The sequence below is a fragment of the Selaginella moellendorffii genome, unplaced genomic scaffold, assembly GCF_000143415.4.
Source record: "Selaginella moellendorffii unplaced genomic scaffold, v1.0 SELMOscaffold_0, whole genome shotgun sequence".
NCBI classification, from domain to species: domain Eukaryota; kingdom Viridiplantae; phylum Streptophyta; class Lycopodiopsida; order Selaginellales; family Selaginellaceae; genus Selaginella; species Selaginella moellendorffii.
The window spans coordinates 2,876,352-2,899,993 of NW_003314261.1; the positions used below are offsets into that span (position 1 = coordinate 2,876,352).

The window sequence follows — 23,642 nt, forward strand, 5'->3', positions numbered from 1 at the left end:
CACCCGCTAGTCAACTACGAGCCTTCGTGGCGCTGACGTGGGTTAACAGCGGCCTCCAACTTGAGGTTGTGGTGGCTGCCTCGTGGAAAAATGAGGGCGTAGGGTTTTATTTCCAGCATTTCGACTGGGTATGGTGTCTCGCAGGGATTGAGCGATCGATCGACGACGGTGCAATCGATACGATTGCGGGGCGATGCTGCTCCAGTCCGGAGGCGCCATTCCCAGGCGGCTGTCGTCCGGCTTCTGCGATGATGATTCTAATCGGCAGCGATCTCGTCGCTGCCTCTGTGTTAGAGCGGTAGCTACCTCGGATCCTCCGGCTTCCGAGGCGAAATCTTCTCGTAGGAATGTCAATGGGAGCGCAAGGATTAATGGCAGTGCTGGCCGAAGCATGGTACGTTTTGTTTTGATTTTTGTCGCTAGATTGGTTTTCTCATGGCGCGCATGGCAGCGAGTGGGAGATATGGCGGAGGAAGTGAAGAAGATGAGAGCTCAGCTCGAAGAAGACGAGCAAGTCGCTTCATTCATGCGTGGGCTTCGAGGACAGAATCTCTCGGACGAGCTCTTCGCGTCATCGACCGTAAAGCTTCGCCTTGTCGAGGTAAGAAATATGTTTCGTCGAGCCAAAATGAAGAGCCATATTTTGCAATGTTTCCAGGTTGACAGAGAAGGAGACAAGGAAGCACTGCCCCTGGTTTATAGCCCCCAAGCGATATCTGCGTACTGGGGAAAGCGCCCTGCCGCTGTTTTCACTCGCATTTTCCAGTTGCTTGGTGTTGCTGGCGGATTTCTTTCTCACCTCGCTGGAGACATCGTTTCGAAGAAGCTGAAAGAGGTAACGATACTTATTTTGTTGTTTCCCTGAGTGAAGGCACTTTACTTGCAGAATGAAGTCGCGCGAGCTATCGAGCTGAGGGAAATTGTAACATCGCTTGGACCTGCCTATATCAAGCTTGGACAAGCTCTCAGCATTCGTCCTGATATATTGTCTCCTGCCGCCATGACTGAGCTACAGAAGCTTTGTGACAAAGTACGTTGGATTGAACTTGGAACTGATTTGCACTTCATTGTGACTATAGCCTTCTTAAATGTTTTCTAGGTGCCGTCATTTCCGAACGATATTGCAATGGATCTTATTGAGAAAGAATTGGGCCAGCCATGGACCGAACTGTATTCGGAGCTTTCTCCATCTCCTATTGCTGCCGGTATGAAGAACTAGAAATTTGCTTCTATACTTCTCTTTAAGTTGATCTTTGCAGCATCTCTGGGGCAAGTTTATAAGGGTCGGCTTAAGGAGACGGGAGAACCTGTGGCTGTAAAAGTTCAAAGGCCTTACGTACTTGAGACTGTAACTATTGACTTGTACATCATCAGAAAACTTGGGCTCGCTCTTCGAAAATTTCCACAGGCAAGTTTTACCTTCGATGTAATTTTCTTGCCATAATTGTGTTGCGCTTGTAGTACAGATAGCTACAGATGTTGTTGGTCTTGTGGATGAATGGGCTGCACGGTTTTTCGAAGAGCTTGATTATGTCAATGAAGGTCGGAATGGAACTAGGTTTGCAGAAATGATGCGGCAAGACCTTCCTCAGGTTTGAGCTTTTGAATGATTCAATTGATCACCATCTTTGCTGCAGGTAGTTGTCCCAAAAACTTACGCCAAGTATACATCAAGAAGAGTATTAACAACCGGATGGATTGATGGAGAGAAACTTTCTCAAAGTACAGCTGATGATGTCGGAGAACTTGTAAATGTAGGTGTAATTTGCTATCTAAAACAGGTACGTGCTTATATATTCCATTGTTTCGGCTTCCGATTGTTTTCTCATTGAATATTTGACTGTGAAGTTGCTAGATACAGGTTTATTCCACGCTGACCCACATCCTGGGAATCTAATACGCACTCTTGATGGGAAGTTGGCCATACTTGATTTTGGTAGGTTCCTTGTATGCGTTAGGATTGAAAATGTTAGTAACTGTTTCGCATGCAGGTCTGATGACACAAATAACAGATGACCAAAAATACGGAATGATTGAAGCGATATCGCATCTTATTCATCGTGACTACGAGGCTATTGTCAAGGATTTTGTGAAGCTAGATTTCATTCCCGAAGGAGTGAATCTAAATCCGATTATGCCTGTTTTGGCGAAAGTGTTTGATCAAGCTCTAGAAGGCGGTGGTGCCAAGAACATCAACTTTCAGGAACTTGCCTCCGATCTGGCTCAAATCACATTTGATTATCCTTTCCGGATTCCTCCATATTTTGCTCTTATAATTCGAGCTATTGGAGTTCTGGAAGGCATTGCATTAGTAGGCAACCCGGACTTCGCAATAGTAGACGAAGCGTATCCTTACATCGCACAGGTATGTATGTTTTATTTTCTAAACCATTGCCACTCAATTTTCTTTTCTGTTACGCAGAGGCTTCTTACAGATGATTCTCCAAGATTAAGAGAAGCTCTTCGGTATACCCTCTACGGGAAAACCGGTGTTTTCGACGTGGACAGATTCATCGATGTTATGGAAGCGTTTGAGTCATTTACTGTGGCTGCTAAAAGTGGAGGCGGTGAAGCACTCGGTGGGGATATGGCATCCCTTGGTTCGTTACCGAGTACTTCAAGAGACATTATCTTGCGAACGACTAGTAAGGATCTTCCGTCCGGACAAATGCACGCTAGGGTGGCGCTGGGATTTATGGTCTCCGAGCGTGGAGAATTCTTTCGCGAATTTATACTAGACGAGGTATGAATTTACTCAGTATCATCTCTAGTTCCGCAATCCAAAACTTCTGGCTGCAGGTTGTGAAAGGACTGGATGCACTGTCTAGGGAGCAAGTTGCTCGTGCGTTGCCATTACTGGGCCTGAACAGAATCGATACCATTTTAAGGTCTATGCCTGTCGTTGGCGTTTTTGCCAGTGCTTTGCCTTTCATGCCTCATCGGCTACTCCCCACCATTACAGCCATCACAGAAGAAGACGAGCTTGTATTGAACAACGTATATAAAATCATCTCCTTTTTTGTAGAAGGAACTCCATCGTTCAGAACAATCGATCGGGTATGTTGTGACTTGTTTCTGTGATAATGACCCCATTTGTTTCCATCAAACGCAGGAAAATGGATTGGAAGTGCTCAGATTACTAAGAGAACTCCAACCCATTCTTCCAAACATTTCATCGAAGCTGGTTCCAGAGATAGTGAGCCGTTTCGCATCGCGTGTTGTTGCCAGAGTCCTGCGGGAAGTTTTCTTGTGAAGCACGTCAAATAGTTTGGATGACTGGCGAAAGACAAAGTCACGGCAAAGGTACAATCTCTCAAGTTGTAAGTTGCAAGTCAATTGAAATCAAAACTCTGTTTGACACGGGGCTCTGAATTTGTGCGTCTGTTCTTCTCACTTCCGTGTGCTTTGTCTCCTCTAGATGCACAGAGCATGCCAGAGCGATGCAATGAAGAATCTCGCTCTATGTTAATTGTACGCAATCTCAGGCCAGTTCTAGCAATCTGCTTTATACTTTTTTAATTTTTCCTTCTTTGATTGTAGCAGTGGGAACCCCTGGAAAAGGGCTTCACAGGCCTGACGTGTTATATTTCGACTGTCACAGGGCCCTGTACAAATAAATGTAGCTGCCAAAACTTTGGTCTTATGGGGAGCGAAATGTGGATAACTACTTGAAAACTGTTGGTACTTTCTGTCATTTACTCCGCTTTGTCAAGAGACTAACTTGGTGGTTTCCTGCTCGTAGGTAACTGCAAATGGGTTCTCTGGGAAACTTGCAGCTCTGGAAACTCAAAATTAAACTTGCATCAATAAGATTAGAGCAATACCTCGAGTAAGTATTGCGACTGCTATGGCTAGTTTTTCTGTGTGTGTCGTCATCTCCTAAGATGTATCCTAAGTTGATGTTCGTTTCCTTTAGTAACACGTCGGTGGCACCTGAAAGACTCCACAGTAAGTCGGATTTCCGTGAAAGAATATCTCACGCTTACCATCTTGTGGTTTATCTACAGCTTGGAGTCGAAACTCTACTAGTTTCTGTTGGAGGTAATTCTCTCGCTGCTGCTGCTGCTGCATGCTTTCTTCGGGCAGTTTAGAAGCTGGGAAAATCACACCGCGTGTAAACACGGGAACGTAGCAAAATACCATGCAAAGTTACCAAGGTCGGTGTTGTTTCTCGCATTCCTGGATTGTTGATCAGCATTTTTCCTAGACAGACAAACATATTGTGCCAAACATACAAAAAGTCTCCATGTGATCCGAGCTTACTTGTCGGTGTATTTTACTTTGTCACGGTAAGGCTTGACCAGAACACGAGCTCCGCAAACATAGTGGGGATTGCCTTCGGCCAGAATGGTCTTGACAGTTTCTCCATGGATGAAGGTTACGAATCCAAACATACGCTTCTGCTGATAAGGGATTCGTACGTCCTGAACAGGACCATAAGCGCTGGCAAGCAAGCAACAAGGCAGCTACATGAGAGGTATTATCTTTTGATATGTTTTTAACTTCTTTACCTGAAGTGCGCGTTCACATCCTCTTCAGTGAAAGCGCTCTCAGCAGGGAACGTCAAATATATCTGACGAGAGCTGGGACTTACGATGCCATTATGATCATAATTATCTCCACGATGAGCCGCAACCGCAAGCCTGGAACTTTCTTCAACCAGGACGACTGCCTGCTGTCCATTGGGCCTGAGAAGCGAACTACTTGTCAGACGCATGCAAGACGGACTCGAACGAAGATCGATCGGCTTACTGATCGATGACGAGAGTGTTCTTCATATGGCAAAGCAGGCTGGTTAAACCGGATCCTTGTACGGCCTCGGGAGTCGCCAGGAACCCGTCAACGTGGAGAGCGCTCCCGAATTCCTCGAAGTACATCTGCGGAAGCAACGAGATTGGCACCGGTGACTTTCTGGCACGGAGCAGCTCTTGAATCTCCAATTCCAGCCTCTCCAGAGCCGACTCTGTCCCGTGCTCCTCGATTCCCAGCGAGTTCGGAGTGTGGAGAAATCTACACCCGCTGCCGTGCTTGCAGTGGCCCCGGGAGTAGTAGACGCAAGGCTTCCACGCGTGGCTACTGTTATTGCTACTGCTGCTGCTGCTGTTTGGAGATTCGTGCTCCGAGAGACTCAGCATCAGATCGTGTTCGTCTGACTTTTGCTGCTGCTGCTTCTGCTGCTTCAATCTGTTCCTGTTGAGGAACGCGAAAGTTTCCGGGTAGAAATGATCGTTTGGGAAAACTCCGGCACCAAAGAGAGGCTGGTGCTGGTATATATCTTGCATTGAAGGCCGATTCATTAACTCCGCTTGTTGTTGCAGTTGCTTCTGGAACGGGACATGGGAATTGACGAGGGGAGGATGGTACACGTCTCTGAGATGGTAAGTGGATTGAAGCTGGTGATCGAATGCGGTACTAAAGTGGAAAGGTGGATGCTCAGGCCTGGAGAATGGAGCAGGATGATCGAAATGAGCATTAGGACTGGGAGAGAGGCCAAGTTCCTGCTTTGCTTTGTCCACCACGGAGAAGAGGAGGGCATCCGAGCCGAGGGCCATCCGGAGCATATCTTGCTCTGCCTCGTCTTGCAGAAGCAGATATCCAATGATCTTTGAGACGTACCTGGGATCCAGAGCCTGCACTCTTGCGTACAGCATTCTCGTGAGCTCGTAAGGATCCATATGATTTTTTCTACAGAATGAATGGAGCCGAGGTGAGCACCGAGGAGAGGAGCAGCAGCAGTAGCAGCAGCAGCTGCACAGAATGCTACTGGTAACATACCTCGTGTGTGGTTTTTTTTTCTTCGGATGTACTAATCCTGCGATAAGTGATTCGTGCAGTTCATCGGCTCCCTCAAGCTGCTGCTTCAAAAATGGGGAAGGGGGAGGGGACCCTCGTTCTCCACTGTTCAACCAATCACTCTCCCGAGACCTGCTGACAAATTCGAATTATTGGACTATAGCTCGGATGGGCTCTTCAGCAGATCCCTTGCAAAGAAAAGGCAAAAAACAAGGCTGCAGTTCAATACTACACGGATTCTACTGTTTTAGTGAGCGAGACTTTTGAAGCATCAGCAAGGAAAGCTTTTTCCTCTAGCCAGAGAAAGCAGGTCGCGCAAGCCGAGAAAGGGATCCTTCAGACAGGGCGTCAGTTTTATATTCATATCGGTCACAAGGAGGAGAAAAGGAAGCAAGCGCTGCTCTGCAAAGATTGAGAGGAACCGAGGACAAAGTTTTCCTGGTAAGGTTTAAAGCCCAGAAAAGAAAAAAAGAAGATACTAAAGCTTCGTTTTCTTCGCAGATTAATGCGAAGAAGAAAGGCCGAGGAGAATAATGATATGTTACAATCTCAGTGACTAAAGGCTTTGGTTTGTTACGCAGGATGAAATCTCGCTGCACAGTAAAGTACGCAAAAGGGTAATGATATGTTACAGCTCGGTGACTCAAGCTTGGGTCGATGAAATCTCGCTGCAAAGTACACTACGCAAAAGTTTTTCAAAGGGTGGCAAAGATCTTCCAGCGTCTTGTATATCCATACCACTCTTCGCTCGTTGCTCGTAGCACCTACTCATTCACTCTCTGCAGGCGGTAAGTAGCTCTGCTCCTGTTGCTGTGTGCTGCTGCTTCAGCTCGCTTTTGATTTTTCCAGAGATTTTTCATTGTCAACCAATCTCTCGCTTGGTTTTTCTTTTGTTTTGCTTTCTCTGCTGCCTGCTGTTTCCTCTTTTTTGTTACAAACTTACGTCGCTCGCTTGGCTTGCAGGCAGTGATTGATGGTGTTGCATCAGCACCACCCGCTGTACGTAAGCTTCCGCTCTCGATTTCTTTTTCCTGCTACTGCTCCTGCCTTTGGACCGTGCAATGCATCGGACTTACGACGCTGGCCCCAGAAACAAAACCGTCTCCTTTTCTTCCTGTTTTTTTTTTCTCTCTTCTTCCTCTTCCTGGTCCCAGTGAACGTGCTGTAGGCAGGCGGGATTTTGTTTTTGTCGCAGTGGCCAGGCTCTGGTGATTGAGGGAGAGTTTACTTCCATATCCTCGGTAAGAAATCTCTAGTTTTCTTTTGTTTTTCTTTAGTTTTTTTGGCTCTTTGTTTGTTCTGTAGCATAGGAGTATGCGTTATAAATTCCGAGAGCAGTCTTGCTCTGTGAGACACTGACGGTGACGTTGCTTGGATCTGCAGGAACAGCGCTGCGAAAAAATTAGCTTTGCAAAAACGAAACCATTGACTCCCAACAGTGATCGTGGTATGGTTTTTCTATTGTCTTCATGTTCTCTCAATGCTAATGTTTTCTATTGTCTTCACGTAGAAAAATCTATACACGTGGGGCAAAGCTCGCCTTCCACTTGGCATTTCTTATCACAGCGCGTTTCATGGCGGCGAAGAACGAGCAGGAAAAAGCCCGGCCTTCTTCCACCCCGATCAGGTCCGTGTTACTCTACGCTTGCTACCTCGCCGCCATCTTCTACGCCAGCGATGGATTCATCCCCATCCCAGAGCTCCAGTTCGCGGCATTCGCGTCCTTCTACCTCTTCGCCCTCGCCAAGCTCGCGTTCCCTCCAGTCACAGCGACCCGGCCGCCGCAAGCTTACACCGGATTCAAGCTCAAGATCCTCAGGTACTACGTCTCGGTGGCAGCCGTCATTGGCCTTGTTCTTCCTCTCGCCCTCCTGCTAGTCGGACTCTACCGCGGTGACCGGCAGCTCTTTCGATCGGTAGTGCCTCACACCGCGCTGCTCGTCTTCCAGATCATGTCCGAGAGGGTTGCCGGGAGCTCCGACGCGGTCTCCTTCCCCATTCGAGCGTTCGTTCCCATCGCGTATAACGCGAGGAGGTTGTTTACCATCTGGAGCTGGATGGACGTCGAGTTTGCGAGGCCCGGTGGCGGCGGCGGCTGGGAGCGCTTTGCAAAGTTTGTAGCGGTTGCCAACATGGTGTTCTGGAGCTTCAACCTCTTTTGTTTCCTGCTTCCCTTGTTCCTGCCCCTGGCAATGCGGAGTTACTACGAGCACGCGATACGGAAAGAAAAACTAGAGACGCAGAGAATCGACTAAAACTAGATTGAACAAATTTACAGCAAACCCTCCGGGATTTATTCTCAACTGGCAGGGAAGAATAAAGAAAAAATTCTCCGTGAGACGAGATCGAGAGAATAAAAGCTTGAGTGTACCTCGTATGAAAGTTGTTTCAATCAAGAGAGGTCGTGGAGGTCTCGAGGATTGGCCGTGGTCTCTCTTTCTTGCTTTCTCGTTGCCGCTATGTCGGCCATCTCCTTCGCAATCTTCTCCAAGCGTGCTCTGTCCTTGGCAGCGGCCTCACATTCGTCTTTGTCCCTCCAAACGGGAGCGGCAGGAGACGAAGCTCTCCTGGGGGACGGCACCGAGCCCGACGCTATCCCGGCGATGGTCTCTCCTGCTTTGGCTCGAGCCGCAGCGACGCCCCTCTCCTCCTCTGCCTTGTCTGCTCGTCTCATCCTCTCTACGTGGTTCCGCTCCACTGCAGCTGCGGCCTCGGCTCCGGCAGCCTCGACTTGGACTCCGCTCACTTCTCCGCTGTCCGACTCCAACGACGTTGTCCAGTCCGCATGCTCGCCGCTTGTGGCCTTTTCATCCGCCATAGGTCGTTAGGGCTTGAATGTCAGCTGAATGTGGCTGTCCACGTCGGCGCCTAGCCAGGGAAGACCAAGCTGTGCAGGTCTTTCGCTATCTCCTTGGCGGGGGCGGTGTAGCCTTCAAAGTCGCAAAATTCACACTGCAAGCTTTCTCAGTCGAAAAATGATCTGAAAGGAAGCAACTTACATCTTCCCCGCTTTTCAGCTCAATGACCACGCCGCTGGGTCTCAAGCCTCGTCTGCTGGCATGGATTTTGGAGATGCTGGTATGGTCCATTTGTATTACCTGCGCGCGCCATGAGAGAGCTATTAGACCTCACAGACTGAAGCTCTTACCTTCTGCTTGTCATCTTGCGTAAACAAGATATAAGCCGTTGTTACTAGCAAGGTTCCACTGTATTTGTGAAGCATTCCTTGCCGCCAGCATTTAAAGACTGCTCACGTTCAAATTAATTTAGCAGCTGTTCATGAAAACCTTGCACTCACGCACCTTTGACAGCACTGTTACTAGACTTGAGTGGAGCGTGTCTCCCCTTCTCGGACCAAATGGGCGACATGCACTTCTCCAAATGTGACCCTGTGCCAACGACCTGTGTATGATTCAGCTTAGTTCGAGTAACTTGTACTCAAGTCGAAAGCTCACCTGATCAAAGATTGTTTTGCAAACTGCATCGCGATCGGACAGCTTGCTGAACTCTAGAGGGCGTTGATGGAAAGGTATTAGCACGATTGATCGTTTGCCTGAGAGCTCAATGCGCATCATGCGATCAATTGGGACCACGTACAGGTTTCGGCTATCGGCAAGAGTCATCTTCGTATCGGCAAAGCAAATGTGTTTTGGTGTAACGTATAGTGTGCCACGCACTTTTTGAGGATTTCTGCAAACGGAGGGAAGTTATTAAAAACAATATTCCAAAAATCATAAGCGCCTTTACCTGCAAGAATACGACGCCACCAGCTCTTCTTCTTTTGGAAGACCGAACATGAACTGAGAAAAGGCCAAACCGTGAGGAACGACACCAGCGAAAAGCAAATTTACCTGCATCATTCGTTTGTTTGCAATGAAGTTCTGTTGCTCGACTATCTCATGGGCTTCATCATCAGTCCTCTGCTTCAACAGCCATAAATAGTCGAGAATGTGGAGCGTGCCACTGTTCCCGTCAACTTCAGGTTGTTGATTTCCTTCCTGAGTATTAAACTGGTCCCAAGCTCTCCAGTAAAGAGAACACAAGTCACGAGTGTCAAGATCCCAGCAAGCCAGGATCTGACGTAGACGGGCAGTTATAGTATCCATTTGTCCACTGTCCAGACCTTGACCATCACCATAAAAGTAGTCATAAAAAAACGAAAGGCTCTCTTCAAGGAGCCTCCTTTGCTTCGGGGTCATCGGATTCGGATCCTCGTCCCTATTCAGCGCAAACTCCTCCAGACAGAAAACTAAAGCTTTACATATCTCCTGCATAGAAGAAGATTCAGGTACAACAACCCTCTTCTTTACAATACGTACCGTGATTAGTTTTTGGAAAACGACTGGATGCGAAGAGTCATTCATGACCATGAGGTGCTGATCTAGATGCCCGGTTAACGGTTGCAGGTTCTGATCAAGTGTTTCACCATCACTAATTGCTGCCTCATCGAAGATGAGATGCAAATCGCGTCCAATTCTAACCTGCAGCTGAGTGTTCAGAAATTGAAAGCATTGTAAGAAAAGAAAAACCTGTAGAAGTTCGACAACGGAGCCGACGACGTTGTCAATTGTTTGCTCAGTGAACCGCTGTATTTCCTCAAACTTGGGATTGAGACCATCTTTCACACTTCCGTGCCTTTCCAAAATCTTGAACAAGCTCAGATTGTTCGCATCTGCATCTCTGTCCAGTTCAGATGATAGCAATGATTAGTATAAAAATAAAAACGCAAGACGCGTCCTTGCATTACGTTTCCAAGGGTTCGCGTCCATTACTATTTCGCTGTGTTTCCATCAGCCTCCGTTCCAAGTCCTGGTGTTGTTCCATGACAGCATTCATGTTGTTCAACTGGTCCATTACCATCGTATTCAGTTTTCAGTTATACAAAATAAAAATTATTACCTCACGCAAAGTGCCTTCGAAATACTTAGCTCGGAAGATGATATGCCCTCTGCGGTGGTTTCTTCAGGAAGATCCCGCAAGCACAACTTCTCTAAAAGCTCAACGTATGTTCTGACGGCTGTACAGATCGCGTCTTCAACATTTTTAAAGTAAAAATTGCCAAACGGAAGTGTTGCAAGCCTTGTCATCATTTCGTCCATAACTTCACCAAGCATAAAATATAAATCTAAAAAAGAAAAAGAAAGTTATTTTCTGTAAGAGAAGTTCTGTTATACTTCTTACCTACAACGGAGAAAGAAAATAAGGCACCCGACTGAGCTGAAAGAGGCTCCCACTTTTCTGCAGTGATACTGGAGCTCACCCAGCTAAAAAGAAAAGCATGACTTAAAAATCTTCTGTATACATAGTACTTACTCAACCATTCTTGTTCTCGCGGTGCTAATTAGTTGATTGATGTAGTCTCCAAATATCCCATGGAGATCCAGAAGCTCGCATTTTTCACCGGCCAATTCAATGTCCTTATGAAAAGACAGCATTTCCATTATCAAACTCTGTAAGAAAGAAAGTTAGATCTAGAAACAATTTTGCAAGCTATACCTCACAATCTTTAGTAAACATCTTCACTTGTGCCACCCGGATACAGTTTATTACGTACGCGGACACCTGCAGAGCAAAATTAAATACAACGTTTGAATAGCCATGCCGCTTTACCAATTTGTAATAGACAGGAACAGCTACAGCAGTCAAAGATACTGCCTCAGGAAATGTATCTTTGAAAGAAGTTCTTAACTCCGTTACGTCCCCATGCACCAGTTTTATGACATTTGACAAATGCTGAAGAGAAATCTCTGTAGGTTGTTGAGTGGAAGAAATGCCGCCAAAGAGGTGGTGATAAAATCTTTTCTCGCATGAGTTCTAATAGATAAAGTGAGGATAAGAGAGAGATTTTATGGTCACTGTGGACAAGGACACCGCAACCGTAAGAGAGGCATTACCTTTATCCAGCTTTTCAGTGGAATGAGAATCTCTTTAGGATCCGGATCCCAGCGGAGAACAAGGCCCAACAACTTGAGAAGGCATGATAGTCCTCCAGATGGTTGATTTTGCGCAAAAACAGTCTGAAAGTTCTCAATCGCATCAATAGCCGGTTTTACGAGCACTGCACCCAGTTTAAACAACAAAATCACGGAAAAGGAAAGAGAAATGAGTAACATTTGGACATACTCGAGACCACTGCTGTGTGTAATCCAAGCTCGTCTTTCGTCAGCTGTCCTTCTCGTGCTGAGTCACAAACAGGAAGCCACTCTTCCACAATGGAGGACAGGATATGGACGTTAATATGGAAATTCCGTGCCAAAACCATCACAATACCCAGGCTGCATCTTTGCTTACGTATTCGATAGTGAAAACCAAAGCCAGCGACAATACCATGCCACTGTGCAGCAACGTCAACGTTGCCTATACAGAATTGTTAAACAGGAAAATAATACTTAACGTGGTTCGAAACATACCTTCCTTTCGTGGCTTGTAGGCCATGGATACTAGAGCATCAAATGCTTTCTCGACATCTGGAACCGGTGGTCTCAAGAGTAATTTGTTGGAAGGAGCATCTCTGAAGGCGCAGCTCAAAATTAGATCTAATATCATAAGCTAGCAAACCTGTAAAATCTTTCGCACGAACAAGAAAATCGCAGTTGTATTCCACTGGTCTTCTGTCGTCCCTTCTCATCCGCTAGCATGTATGACATCAATGGAGTCTTTCCTTGCATAACACCCTGGCTGAGTGCTTGAGACTCGATGTTACTGAAAGAGACAATCACTTGTCCGAGGAACGGATCTTGATTCCAAGGCGCCACCTGTAAGCAAAAACACTCACTTGAAAATTCACTCTGAAAGTGATGTGAACTTGCCTTCAGGCTCCTACTGGAGCTCCTACTCCGAAACACCTTTTTGAGCTTGGATTTTCCAGACGCTCTGAAAGATGACCCCCCTATTTGTCTGTCCCAGACTTCTATAAGCACTTTGTCCTGCACACTACAGCAATTCAGAGCCCACTTAAACACGAAAATTTTAAAAAATCGCAGGCCACGTCGGTGCCAATGAACAAGAGCAAACTATACAGAAAAGCATAAAGTACCAACCTGCTTACGGGAATCCACGGCGATGCTGCTTGCCATTCAGCATTCCCGGTACTGGGAACAACGTCAGTTAAAAAAGCAGGAGTCGGCTCTTTCCCAAGATCACCCGTGCCGAATTTTTCTGATCCAGATCGCATCGGCAAGACAGTGACCGACGAATAAACATGGAGCTGCTTTAAAGCTTCCCTGCTGCAACTTAAAGGCGACACGCAGCCCACCTCCAATGGCTTAAGATTGTCCACCGAAACCACGTCCACTTGGACAAAGCCAGAGAAAGATGGACGCTCACCGAGCTTCGCAATCAGCGTGGAAACCTCTTGCATTTGTTGCTGCTTCCAGCGCTCATAAATTTGAGGGTCCTCGAATTGGTCCAGGTTGACGGACTGGAGTTGATTGTTTTGCAGCGCGTCCAGCCAAAGCGAGAGCTCTAAAAGCCAAAAACGAATGAGTCTTTGAAAACCATGGATCTGTCTTTCAAGACCTGCTCGACGATACTGTGCCGCTTTCTGGGCTCGGAGCTTCACGCTGTGGAGCATGGCGCGATCGATCGTCGAAAAGGCGCCAGTCACAGTCTCTGCATCGGCCAGTCTATCGTCCAGGCTCCTTGCGGGCGACGAGACAGCGAACACGGACCTTAGAACAGCCTCGCAAAGATAAGCGTCCTCGCTGAAATCGTTCACTTCTTCCTCCTCCTCGTCTCCGCTGAATTGTGATATCTCTTCATCTACACTCACCTACAATCGCAAAGGTTTCTCTGGTCGATTTGAGGAAATCTAGATTCTAGCTTACCTCCTTCGTCGTAACGATCCCATTCTTCACCGACACCTCCCATTTCCTTCGCGGTGGAGTATACGGCAGCCGCAATGCCGAGGAAGAATCATCCCCCGGGACCGATATTTCGCAGTCCTCATCGCTGGAAGAGCTCGGGGATTCGAAGCTCCCGTCGAGAATGCAGGAAGACGGAGCAACGAGCCGCTCTGGATCGCAATCTTTGAGCGATAATCCCCGGACTGGAGTCGTGCGCCTGGAGAGAACAGCCGACATTCTATCGCGACGACCGCAAGCAGCAAATTCCCTAGGGCAAAGAGCGATCCTGAGGAGAACAGCCACGAAATCTAGCTAGAACAGCTCCTCGCATCGATCGAGAGCTCATCGAAATCTCGCAAGCACAGGGAATGGCGAGCAAGATATCCCCAAGAGAAGGAAGAACGCTTCTATCAATCAAAGAAAATGCCAGCAGCGAAACCTACATATCAAGCCTTGAAATCAATCGCACGTTGCCAGTTAGCCGACGTGGCGCCATCCACCGCGTCCACGCGGGAAAAAGCATTCTCGCATCGGGGCCAATCGACGGGCAGCGATTTTCTCGCATTATCGCCCACTGTCGGTAGCTTGACGAACGGCTGCGATGATCCGTTCATCTTCCACCAAACTCTCGCTTTCTGGGCTCGCAATTCTCCGATGAAAATTGAGTCCCTGGAACTATAAATTCCAAGTCCCCACCGTGAGAAAACTTCGAAAGCTTTGACTGTAAGATCGATTGAGAGGCCTGTTCACACAGAACCATTATGAAATTCTTTGAGCACTATTGAAAGCTTACTTTGAAGGAATAGTGCTCAAGAGGCCTTCTGCAAACACCATCAAATCAAAAGAATTATAAAGCTAGAACTTAAGAAAGTACCTGACTTTAGCGTGCAAGATCTCCTGAGAAACTTAATCTCTCTCTCCAAATGGAACCAGAATCCTCATCTGTTCTGTTCTAGCGTTGTTGATCCATTCTAACTGCCACCGCCACCTTTAGTTTCATCGTTGTCAGCCTTCTTGGTGTTCTTTCCTTCCGGAGGCCAAGGATGACCACAGACTGGAGCTTTGAGAACAAAGCCTTCTGGTAGAATGGGACTCACGGGGGCCGGGAGTCGACCGATGGCATCAACCAGTGGCGCGATCTTTGGTTTGGGCCTTGCAGCTCGGGGAAGCAAGCGACCTTTCTTCTTAAACCAGAGTGGATCGAGCAGCGCCTTCATTCCAAGCTTGTTGTAGTGAACTTTGCGGACAGTCCCTCCAGCTTGCTCGATCGCGATCTTAGCAGCCGTAGTGCATCTGCTAACCTGTTTTAAAGACAAACCTTTGTTAGAATGTACCAAGCGAATGAAGTGCGTAATATAGACCTCAATGTGAATAGGAATGTCAAAATTCTTGAGACCGCGTCCCAGTAGCAAAACTCCATCCTGAATGTACTTCCCAGAGCAGCGCGTATCCTACAGATCAGAAAGTTTCAGTCGGGAAGAACAGAAAGTTAAAAAGTAAAATATGTTCGTACGTGAAGTGTCTTCATGGTAATCAGCTTGCCGGGATCGATCTTTCCTTTCAATATATGCTCTTTCAGCCTCTCCAGCGTCACCTCCTGAACAACAGAACAAAGAAAAATCCATCAAAATCGCGTTTTCTGAGAAAAAGAGTAGAATACGGCAAGTACCTTGAATTGGAGCTCGAATGGAGACTTGCTCTCGTACTTCTTCGGCAAACGCACGCGTAGAGGAGTCTGTCCACCCTCGAAACCCAACCTCGGTTTGTGCCCTCGTCGCGCCTTCTGTCCCTTTTGTCCCCTCCCACAAGTCTTCCCCTTCCCCGATCCTATACCCCGTCCAACTCTCTTGACATTCTTCCTCGCGTATGGATTGTCCGGCAAGTTCCACAGCGGGAGGAATCCGCCCTCTGGAATTTCTATGGGAGCAACTCGTACTTCCTCTTCTTCGCCCTGTGCTTCAATCTCCTCTTCCACTTCTTCTACTTCTTCTTCCACTATTGTTGCTTCTTCTACCTCTTGCTCACCTCCTTCGATCTGGAGCGCAGCCGCTCCTGCGCGGAGCTTCTTCAGCAATCGAGGATCCTCCTTGTAAAGATGCCCGAGCGGCTTGTCGCGCTGCCAATGCGGGCGAGGGAAGGAGACGCCGTTGTGCACATCCTCGGGCGCCGCCAGGAAGAACTGCTCCACGGGCGGCTCAGGCACTGGCGGGCGGCGGCGGGGGCCGATGAGCTTGGGCGGCATGAAGAATGCGGGCAGAGGGACGCCAAACGTGAACCTCCTCTTCTTCGCCATGCCCGCGATGAGCATCTTGTTCGCCATGGAGGATGCAGAACCCTAAACCCTAAAACACAATTTACACAACGCATTGTCCTTTATAAAAAACTTACCAAAACATAATGTTCTTTAAAAAAACAATTGTCCTTTAAACAATACCAAACCACCAAACGTATTGTTCGAAAACATATTGTCCTCCTCTAGACGAGCGAAGCCACCGTGGGATGGAGACTCTTCGCGAGCGCCTCAAAGCTCCTGCCTAGCTGCAATTCATCCAAGCTCACCTGGAACACACCCCCGCCCTCGCAAGCCATCTCCTCCAACACTTCCCTTGACGAAGTGTCACTCCCAAAGATGATTGTGTGAACAACCACCCTCGGCTCCACGCTCTTGATCCTCCTCACGAACGCCACCGGATCACTCCCACCATTGTTCTCACCATCGCTCAAGAAGATAATCGCCGGAGGCCTCCTATCCTCCAAAGATCTGTCAAGTATCTCCTCCGCGAGCTCCAGTCCCAAGGAGTAGACTGTCCCAGCCGACCAGTGGTGCCCGAGCAGCGCATGAACCTCCAACTCCGCCATCGCCACCTTCTCCACAGAGATCACCGCCGACCCCCCAAACAGCACCACCGACATGGTGTCGCGGATACCAGCCGCCAGCCTCGTCCGGATGAACCTCACCATGGCCTCGTACACGCATCCCAGCCGGCAGGGAGGAAAGTTGGCCATGCTCGGCTGCACGTCCCAGGAACTCACAAACACGACGTGGTTCTCTCAGGTGTCCTCGCTCACGTATCCCGCCACCCCCGAGGTGGAACTCACGGGCGCGTGCCACAGCTTCTCGGTGCAGTAGGATCTCGCCGCCGACTGACCGTCATCGCCAAGGTGCTCAGACGAGGCACACGAGTAGGCGCACAGCGCAAACGAGCGCTGGTCCTCGTCCGAGCACGGGTCCTTGAAGCGCATGCTCTTCCAGTAGGCCGCGTGAGTGAGCTCGTCCTTGGCAACGTCAAAGTTCGGCCCATACTTCTTGCCTGGCACCGTCCGGGATGGAGATCGCCTTGCACACTCCAAAGACGGTGTCGCACACCGCCAAGTGAACGTGTCCCCGGCCCCGGGCCTTACAGTGCATCATGCACATCTCCGCAGCACCTGACTCCCCCCAAGAGTATTTCCGGACCTCCTCGGTCTCGGACGCGAAAAACTTGTCCATCATGTTGCCGTGCGTGGTGTCGTGGAGCCCGCGGTGTCCCCTGGCCAGGTTGCAAAAGTAGCCGCAGCCTTGGCAACGAACCGGGCAGAAGTGGATGGCACTCGTCGTGTGTACGTGCAGCTAAGCATGGGTATTGTTGAAAGCTCGCAGCATCCTTTTCTCACGCCGTTTTGCTCCAAAACGTGCTCGTACTCAAACTGCGACCGCTTCCCCACGAACGTCTTCGTCTTCGTCACCACCTCCTCGCAGATCCCCGGCGACTGGCACAGCTCCTGGCACGGGTGCTCGATCTCGCAAAAGTGCTGAATACCGCTCCTCGTCGAGTGTAAGTGGTCGGCGGTGGCACACTTTCGGTGGCACCCCGGCATGCAGCACGGCATCGGGCACATCTTCTCGTGGGGAGTCTGTGATCGCTCGGTGAGACGCAGATGTTGTCGCAGCCCGGGAGCTGGCAATTTTCCTTGCACATATGCTGCCTTGAGTTGCACTTGTGCTCGCCCGGGTGGCCAACTTTCCTGGAGCACACCTTGTTGCAGTTGCTCGACGCGCCGAGGAGCTCGCACTCGTGGTCGCAAGTGTGCATCTTGAGCTTGCAGTCGTGAGAGCCTTCGTGACCGGCAACGTCCGCGCAGTGGCTCGCGGAGCTCGTCCTTTCCTCCGTGCAGTACGTGCAAAACTCCGAGCACCGGTGGTTCCCGTTGCAGCTGTGCGATCTCTCGTGAGACTTTTCCAACGAGCACCGGAGGAATCAGCGGGCGCACTTGCAGCTGCACAGCGCCAGGCCCTCCTTGAGGCCAGAGATCATCGCTGCCGCCTCGAGCACCAGCTTCTGGACGTCGCCTTCAGTGGCAAACGCAGCGGTGTTGGAGCTGATCCACTTTGTGACACAGTCCTTGCGTCTCTCGACAAGCTCCGCCAGGAAAAACTCTGCTTTCCTGTGCCACTCATCATCGCTTCTACCGGTCCGCGGCACCACCCTCTCAAACTCGCCCAGCAGCTGCTCCAGCACAGCTCCAGATAAATCCAAGTCACCATGGCAGGCGAGTCGGAGACCGGCATCGTCAACTCCGAAAGCGAGACCCTCGATACTGAGAACGGCATCTTCGATCGGTTCCTCAGTGTCGAAGTTGACGCGAGGCTTGCACGATCTTGCGACTTTCGTTGGCTGTCTTTATAAATGCGACCATGTTGACCTCTTCAATTCTGTCTGCTGAGCGCAAGTTCTTGGCAAGCATGGTCAGCTTGAACGCGATCCGCTTGGAATCAATCGGCGACCAGTCCTTCGAGCTGATTTGAGCGATTATGAGCTTGAGGTCCAGCAGAAAACTCTTCCCATTCGTGTGAACCGGCCCCAATTCCTCCACGCAGTGAGCAATCTGGGAGATGCTTTCGTAGAACTCGCAACAGTTGAAAGGTGGCATAGCGCATATCTCCACTTCGCCACCATACATTCTCGTCAGGAAATTCTCCTCCGACTTGCTGCAAATCTGCGCTATCTTGGAGTAAAACTCGTGCCTCAGGTCCTCGACGTCTGCTGCGTCCACGTCCTTGATAGCCATGTAGAACAGACCCTTGAAGAGCTTCTCGTCTTGCTTAACCAAGCTCACTCCTGCCTGGAACCGATCGAACAGAGCCTCGGTTTCCTTATCAAGGTGGAAGTCCTGCACGTCAGCATATCAGAAAGCTCGAAACAATGAGTCTCACTACAAAACTCACCTTTTTGTTGAAACCTGCTGCATTAAGAATCGAGAATAGCATGTCCTCTTGCTCGCTCCTTTCAAAACTTCCGAGTCCCTCGAAGTCGAGAATGACATATAAGCAGCCCTCCACCGTGCAAGTGGTCATCCACACACCGTCTGTGCATCGCCCTCCAGCTACGTCCAGCAAAGAACCGCTGAGATGATTCAGAAGATACGACTTCCCGCTGCTTTGTTTCCCCATGGAGGAGATAACTTTGACAGGCCCGTTCCAGCTCTGGATGACAGCGTCGTAGAGTCCAAAGCGAACGATCTCCGCGAGAGAGATAGAGTCCGCGTAGTTGACATCGGTTGCCATTCTCATGCCGTTGATCAGAGGCCGCAAGCTGTTGTTCTCTGTTCGAGCAATCTGGACGGGAACCAGGCACGAAAGCCTAGAATATCATGATCATTGTAAGCCGTCGCAAGAAATCTCCCAGGCAGCGCCGGCTCGTCCGGACCTCAAGCTTGCGATCAAAGTGCTCAGCCTCGAACGAGATGTCCACGTTTAGAACCTCCTTCCTTTCTCTCGACGAAGCTTGTCCAGCGCCATCTTAGCATGCTTCACGACTTCGGCGTCGATACCGTTGTGGGATCCATTGAGCACTCTGACGAGCATGCGAAATGTAATGCACCTCGGCGACGCTCTGAGCAGAGGCGGGCTCACTGCGTACTTGTCGAAGATGTGGTAGAGGTAATCGAGCTCGTAGCAAGAGCTCGACGGCTTGGCTGTTTCTTCCGCGGAGCCAAGCTTGTCGCGGAGGCGAATCTGGCAAGTCTGAGACGCCAAAGTTACGTCCAGCACGACCGACTGGAGGACGTTGTTCTCGTCAAGTATCAGGAGATGCGTTTGACTTCCAAACAAGACGACCTGTGCTTCGAGCTGATGAGCGCTACTGACACGGATATCCAAAAGCGTCACAGTCTTGATGAGCTCGCAAGTGTCGTCAAGCCTGTATACTTGAGCTACAAGCGTCTGGAAGTTCGCGGCTTCTGGAATCTCCTCACCTTTGCAAATAGCCACCAGGCAGAGACCATTCGGCGTGACGCAGGCCTTGAGAAAAGAATCCGGCAACTGGATCGTCCGAGGCTTCATCATTGCTGGTTGAGCGACCTCAAACACCCTCACGCAGCGTGTTGCATCGAACAGCAGAAGCTCCCTCTGGATGGAACAAAGCGAAGGCCAGTGATGGTGGTGCTGCCGTGATACTTGTCCAACTGTATGTCGACCCCAGACCAGAAGAGCTCACGGAAGCCATCGGTAAACCGAAAAATCTTTATAGCTGTAACGGACTGTTCGTAGAAAGCAATTGGACGCCTCATCGGAAGCAGCCAAGTCAAACCTCACCTTTTGAGTAACTTCATGGGCTCCCTCTCAGGAATGCGGATCCTGCTACCAAAACTTTGGCAGAGATAGATCGCCATGCACGACTCCACCACTCCCTTCACGAAAAGTAGCGCCTGGCCGGACCTGAGAAGGATCACGTTGCTCTACTCTTGGGAGTCGATATCAGCAATCGCCTGGAGCCCCAAACTACTTGGAACGATGATATGGTCGTTCTTGACCGCTTGCGACTCCAGCTCCTTCTTCTGGGGTAGAAACTCCACCACCTTCCAGATTATCCGCTCGCTGTGAATCTGCTGCCTCAGGAAACTAATGGCGATCTTTGGCGAGTCACTCTTCAGATAGTTGATGATCCCCCAAGAAGAGCCACCTCTTGTTGGCTTGCAGATCTTTGGAAGCGCCTCTTCGTCCCTCTGTGACAGCTTCGCCTTGTAGATCGAAGCCACGTCCGACTTCTCCTGCTTCAGAGATTCCACCCGAGCTCTATGCAGCGTTTCAAGTTCCAGCTTCACCTTAGACTTGAGGATATGGAAGAAGCTGCTCTCCACGAAGTCCAGAAATATTCTCATGAACTGCTGCATGCAGCTAGCGCGGATTGAATGCGACAACTCGGGTTCCTCCAGTTCCTGGCTTTGGAGTTCCGTAAGCTTCTTGTTGAACTTCACGCTATCGAATTCGTCCAGGCAGTCCGCAAGAATGCATTGCAGAAGACAATCGTCTGTGACAGCCACCTTGTCCTTCAGAGATGCTGCAAGCTGGACTTTCTTCTTGAGCGCGACTCCCAGTTGTTCCGCACAGAAATCAAGCCACTGCCTGAAATGGTCTCCTGCCGGATGATTTTTGACACGGTTTTCTTTTCGACAAGGAGATCAAAGTTGTCGGATGAAACAACCTCACGAGCACCGCCGGAGTTTGTTATGATCTGAGCGTCCACTCGAGAGTGATCCCTCGAGATTACAGTGAAAGTCTCCCCAGAAGTAATAGTCCCGGAAAACCTCTTGCTTTCTCGAGCAATGACGAAGGATCTGTCATAGCCTTCCACCGCGACTTTCGATCCAATGAACACTTTCTTCTTCTTGTCCGCTGCTAGAACTTCCAGCAGCTTCGCCTCCATCTCCGAAAGCGCCTTCCCGTCAGCTTCTATGGACTGGCCGTTCCACCCTTCATGATACTTGCTGAAGTCTAGCGAGCTTGTGCAGGCCCGGTTTTCGCCATCTGCCCGAAGCTTTTCCTCCCACGGACAGACGAGCCTCAGGTAGGCACTCAGACCTCAACCTCCTCCTTTTTGATGTTCGAGAGCTCTTCAATGCTAGAAAACTCGCTAGCTGAGGCGCCAATCTTTTCATCCAGAGTTGCCAATGCCTTACACAGCTCCTGACCAACATCCGGCATGGCGCTATCGCAGAAAAGGATAAAGTCCTCGTCCTTCATCTCCGTGTAGTCGATCTGGACGTCCCCCCAGCTCTTCACGACTTCACCGAGCTTCTCCGGTGCCACGGTCGCGTGATCGTGCGAGAAAGACTCCTTCGGGGTGTACTTCTCGGTCTCAAGCAGCCCAGTGCGATAGAAGCCTTCGCTAAGCTTGCGAGGATCGACGCTCCACCTCCGGCGGGCAATCGAAAGCCTCACCTGACGTTGAAATCGTTGTCGCTCGACTTCACCATGGAAACTTGGAGCCGCTGAGTCCGCTTTCTCTTGCTGCTCGACGTGCCAATCGAGGCCATGGACGCGCCACCATTCCCCAGCTCAATGCAGCTATACACCACGTCGCACAGCTCCACCAAGTAGCGTATGAAGTTGCAAGAGATGTCGCTCCTCCTCGCATCCGTGAACTTCTTGCTCGGCTGCCAGTAGAAGATCAAGAACTTGCGGCCGTGCAAGGCACCGTAGAGACCCGCCGGAAGCTGGTCGGACCTCAGCTTGGCGATGTCCTCCTCAGAGAAGGCGTTCTCTCTCGCAAAAATGTCCACTAGCAAGCCTTTGCTCCCGTAAAAACCCACCGTCTCCAGCGACACAGCCTCCAAAAGGCTCGTGTCGAGAAACCATCGCTGATCCTCCACCCGAATGGATCCAGGAGCAAGCTTGTTGAAGAGCTGGAAGATCTGGGACTCCGACAGCAGCACCTTCTCCACAAAGCTCAGGTCTTGCTTGTCTCAATGACATTGAAGAGAGCGCCAGCTTCTTTCGAGGTTGCCGCGGCGCTAGCAGCAGTAGGAGAAACCACCACCAGATCACGCTCCATGTCGTCTCTTGCGGGTGCATCACGGCCTTGGAGTTCCCCTTCTTCTATGAACTCGAAACCATCGTCATCGCAGCCTCCATCCATGGTTCACCTTTCGAGAAGCGATGAGGTCACGCAAGAATAAACGAGATATCAACGCACCTCGGCTCAATGCGGCTTGGAAGAACGATCAAAAACTGGAAATGCCTCACCAGTTCTTCGATCTTTAACGGGCGATGGCGTCGGGAGTGCGATCGACTTCACTGCGGAGAAACAAAAGCTCACCGCCGAAGAGCTGGAGATTTTTAGAAAGAGCAAGACACTAGCTACTAGCGCCGCCTTGGTAAAGACCCTGCATGCAAATTTATGATGGCTGGCAGCGTAGAGAAAGTTAAAACGCTAGGTAACTAGGCCAGTAGAGTTTACCTCTCGTTCTCAATGGAAAAGACTCCACATTCCACACAGAAAGAGCGAAAAGAACGCAAAAGTTCAAATCAAACATGAACCACATCAAATGAAAAGAATTATAGAGCTAGAAACTGAATCTCCCCTTAAGTCTGATCTCTCCAAATGGAACCACCTTTTTTAACTGTCACCGCCACCTTTATGTCAGTCTTGTTGGTGTTCTTTCCTTCCGGAGGCCAAGGATGACCACAGACTGGAGCTTTGAGAACAAAGCCTTCTGGTAGAATGGGACTCACGGGGCGATCAACCAGTGGCGCAATCTTTGGTTTGGGCCTTGCAGCTCGGGGAAGTAAGCTTGAACCAGTGACCGGTGTCGTGAACTTTACGAACGGTTGCTCGATTGCGATCTCAGCATCTGCTAACCTATTTCCAAACAAACCAAATCCTTCGTTAGAATGTGCCAAGCGAGTGACTAAGTGCATAGGATCCAATATATACTATTTCAGCCTCTCGAGAAGCATAGACAAATCATAAAACTAGAAAAATAGAAAACCTTGGAGCTCGAACGGAGGTACTTCTTCGGGAAACGAACGCGTAGAGGAGTCTGTCCATCCTCGAAACCCAGCCTCGGTTCGTCGCGCCCTTTGTCCTCGTGCTCACCGCTCCAGCGCGGAGTTTCTTGCGCAATCGGGGATAGTTGTATTGATGGCTTGTTGGCGGCCATCTCGTTGTGGCGTCGCCCATCTGGCGGGCGCCGGGCAGAGGGATCCTTAGAACCCTAAACCCCAAAACATTGGAGCCCGAACTG

At 49.7% G+C, this 23,642-nt stretch overlaps 5 protein-coding genes and 1 long non-coding RNA gene across 9 annotated transcripts; 3 read left to right on the plus strand and 3 right to left on the minus strand.

The window, feature by feature from the left end:
- Positions 1-109: 109 nt before the first annotated feature.
- On the plus strand, positions 110-3,846 carry LOC9641772 (uncharacterized protein sll0005). Of its 2 annotated transcripts, XR_002992700.1 has the most exons (15): positions 110-394; positions 452-601; positions 659-835; positions 887-1,030; positions 1,100-1,205; positions 1,260-1,408; positions 1,467-1,592; positions 1,638-1,781; positions 1,849-1,936; positions 1,992-2,365; positions 2,423-2,743; positions 2,800-3,057; positions 3,113-3,303; positions 3,419-3,677; positions 3,743-3,846. XR_002992700.1 is itself a non-coding variant. In XM_024677669.1 (13 exons), exons 1-13 carry the CDS (start codon positions 194-196, stop codon positions 3,251-3,253), a joined length of 2,379 nt encoding a protein of 792 aa, XP_024533437.1. In that variant the 5' UTR covers positions 110-193; the 3' UTR covers positions 3,254-3,360. The 2 variants fall into 2 exon arrangements, 1 of the variants encoding a protein (XP_024533437.1); XM_024677669.1 differs by lacking the exons at positions 3,419-3,677; positions 3,743-3,846 and having other exon boundaries at positions 3,113-3,360.
- LOC9641773 (zinc finger CCCH domain-containing protein 18) lies at positions 3,491-5,879 on the minus strand. The gene is made up of 8 exons (XM_024677677.1): positions 5,776-5,879; positions 4,753-5,685; positions 4,512-4,688; positions 4,264-4,443; positions 4,154-4,203; positions 3,987-4,094; positions 3,825-3,933; positions 3,491-3,778 (listed from the first exon to the last, which is right to left on the minus strand). The coding sequence occupies exons 2-8, from the start codon at positions 5,673-5,675 to the stop codon at positions 3,709-3,711; spliced, it is 1,617 nt and encodes a 538-aa protein (XP_024533445.1). The 5' UTR covers positions 5,676-5,685; positions 5,776-5,879; the 3' UTR covers positions 3,491-3,708.
- On the plus strand, positions 3,878-4,941 carry LOC112347208. Its single transcript, XR_002992704.1, has 4 exons — positions 3,878-3,948; positions 4,008-4,157; positions 4,212-4,477; positions 4,540-4,941. It is a non-coding gene; the product is annotated as an uncharacterized LOC112347208 (long non-coding RNA).
- A 248-nt stretch (positions 5,880-6,127) lies between the features above and the next one.
- Positions 6,128-8,228, plus strand: LOC9641774. 2 transcript variants are annotated; one of them, XM_024677686.1, is made up of 5 exons: positions 6,128-6,234; positions 6,295-6,581; positions 6,757-7,034; positions 7,177-7,240; positions 7,304-8,228. In XM_024677686.1, the coding sequence occupies exon 5, from the start codon at positions 7,368-7,370 to the stop codon at positions 8,046-8,048; it is 681 nt and encodes a 226-aa protein (XP_024533454.1). In that variant the 5' UTR covers positions 6,128-6,234; positions 6,295-6,581; positions 6,757-7,034; positions 7,177-7,240; positions 7,304-7,367; the 3' UTR covers positions 8,049-8,228. The 2 variants fall into 2 exon arrangements, with proteins under 2 accessions (XP_024533454.1, XP_002960277.1); XM_002960231.2 differs by lacking the exons at positions 6,128-6,234; positions 6,295-6,581; positions 6,757-7,034 and having other exon boundaries at positions 7,166-7,240.
- LOC112347206 lies at positions 8,019-8,662 on the minus strand. Its single transcript, XM_024677698.1, has 2 exons — positions 8,165-8,662; positions 8,019-8,096 (listed from the first exon to the last, which is right to left on the minus strand). The coding sequence occupies exon 1, from the start codon at positions 8,609-8,611 to the stop codon at positions 8,186-8,188; it is 426 nt and encodes a 141-aa protein (XP_024533466.1). The 5' UTR covers positions 8,612-8,662; the 3' UTR covers positions 8,019-8,096; positions 8,165-8,185.
- Positions 8,663-10,361: 1,699 nt separating this feature from the next.
- Positions 10,362-14,606, minus strand: LOC112347190. Of its 2 annotated transcripts, XM_024677661.1 has the most exons (17): positions 14,512-14,600; positions 14,431-14,458; positions 13,620-14,379; positions 13,312-13,564; positions 12,834-13,257; positions 12,603-12,726; positions 12,352-12,548; positions 12,204-12,304; positions 11,917-12,150; positions 11,688-11,851; positions 11,404-11,607; positions 11,290-11,355; positions 11,107-11,243; positions 10,975-11,057; positions 10,693-10,918; positions 10,541-10,638; positions 10,362-10,473 (listed from the first exon to the last, which is right to left on the minus strand). In XM_024677661.1, exons 3-16 carry the CDS (start codon positions 13,872-13,874, stop codon positions 10,635-10,637), a joined length of 2,472 nt encoding a protein of 823 aa, XP_024533429.1. In that variant the 5' UTR covers positions 13,875-14,379; positions 14,431-14,458; positions 14,512-14,600; the 3' UTR covers positions 10,362-10,473; positions 10,541-10,634. The 2 variants fall into 2 exon arrangements, with proteins under 2 accessions (XP_024533429.1, XP_024533423.1); XM_024677655.1 differs by having other exon boundaries at positions 13,620-14,458; positions 14,512-14,606.
- Positions 14,607-23,642: the final 9,036 nt, after the last annotated feature.

What these genes read in the sequence shown, in the direction of transcription:
- LOC9641772 (XM_024677669.1), top strand. Translation starts at nt 194, where the DNA reads ATGCTGCTCCAGTCCGGAGGCGCCATTCCCAGGCGGCTGTCGTCCGGC. An exon ending in TACAGAAGCTTTGTGACAAA is followed by an intron (nt 1,031 to 1,099) that starts GTACGTTGGATT and finishes AATGTTTTCTAG; the next exon opens with GTGCCGTCATTTCCGAACGA. An exon ending in TGCGGCAAGACCTTCCTCAG is followed by an intron (nt 1,593 to 1,637) that starts GTTTGAGCTTTT and finishes TCTTTGCTGCAG; the next exon opens with GTAGTTGTCCCAAAAACTTA.
- LOC9641773 (XM_024677677.1), bottom strand. Translation starts at nt 5,675, where the DNA reads ATGGATCCTTACGAGCTCACGAGAATGCTGTACGCAAGAGTGCAGGCT. An exon ending in GATGTGAACGCGCACTTCAG is followed by an intron (nt 4,444 to 4,511) that starts GTAAAGAAGTTA and finishes CTTGCTTGCCAG; the next exon opens with CGCTTATGGTCCTGTTCAGG. An exon ending in AGTCGCAATACTTACTCGAG is followed by an intron (nt 3,779 to 3,824) that starts GTATTGCTCTAA and finishes TTGAGTTTCCAG; the next exon opens with AGCTGCAAGTTTCCCAGAGA.
- LOC9641774 (XM_024677686.1), top strand. Translation starts at nt 7,368, where the DNA reads ATGGCGGCGAAGAACGAGCAGGAAAAAGCCCGGCCTTCTTCCACCCCG.
- LOC112347206 (XM_024677698.1), bottom strand. Translation starts at nt 8,611, where the DNA reads ATGGCGGATGAAAAGGCCACAAGCGGCGAGCATGCGGACTGGACAACG.
- LOC112347190 (XM_024677655.1), bottom strand. Translation starts at nt 13,874, where the DNA reads ATGTCGGCTGTTCTCTCCAGGCGCACGACTCCAGTCCGGGGATTATCG. An exon ending in GGATCGTTACGACGAAGGAG is followed by an intron (nt 13,565 to 13,619) that starts GTAAGCTAGAAT and finishes TTGCGATTGTAG; the next exon opens with GTGAGTGTAGATGAAGAGAT. An exon ending in CCGTGGATTCCCGTAAGCAG is followed by an intron (nt 12,727 to 12,833) that starts GTTGGTACTTTA and finishes GAATTGCTGTAG; the next exon opens with TGTGCAGGACAAAGTGCTTA.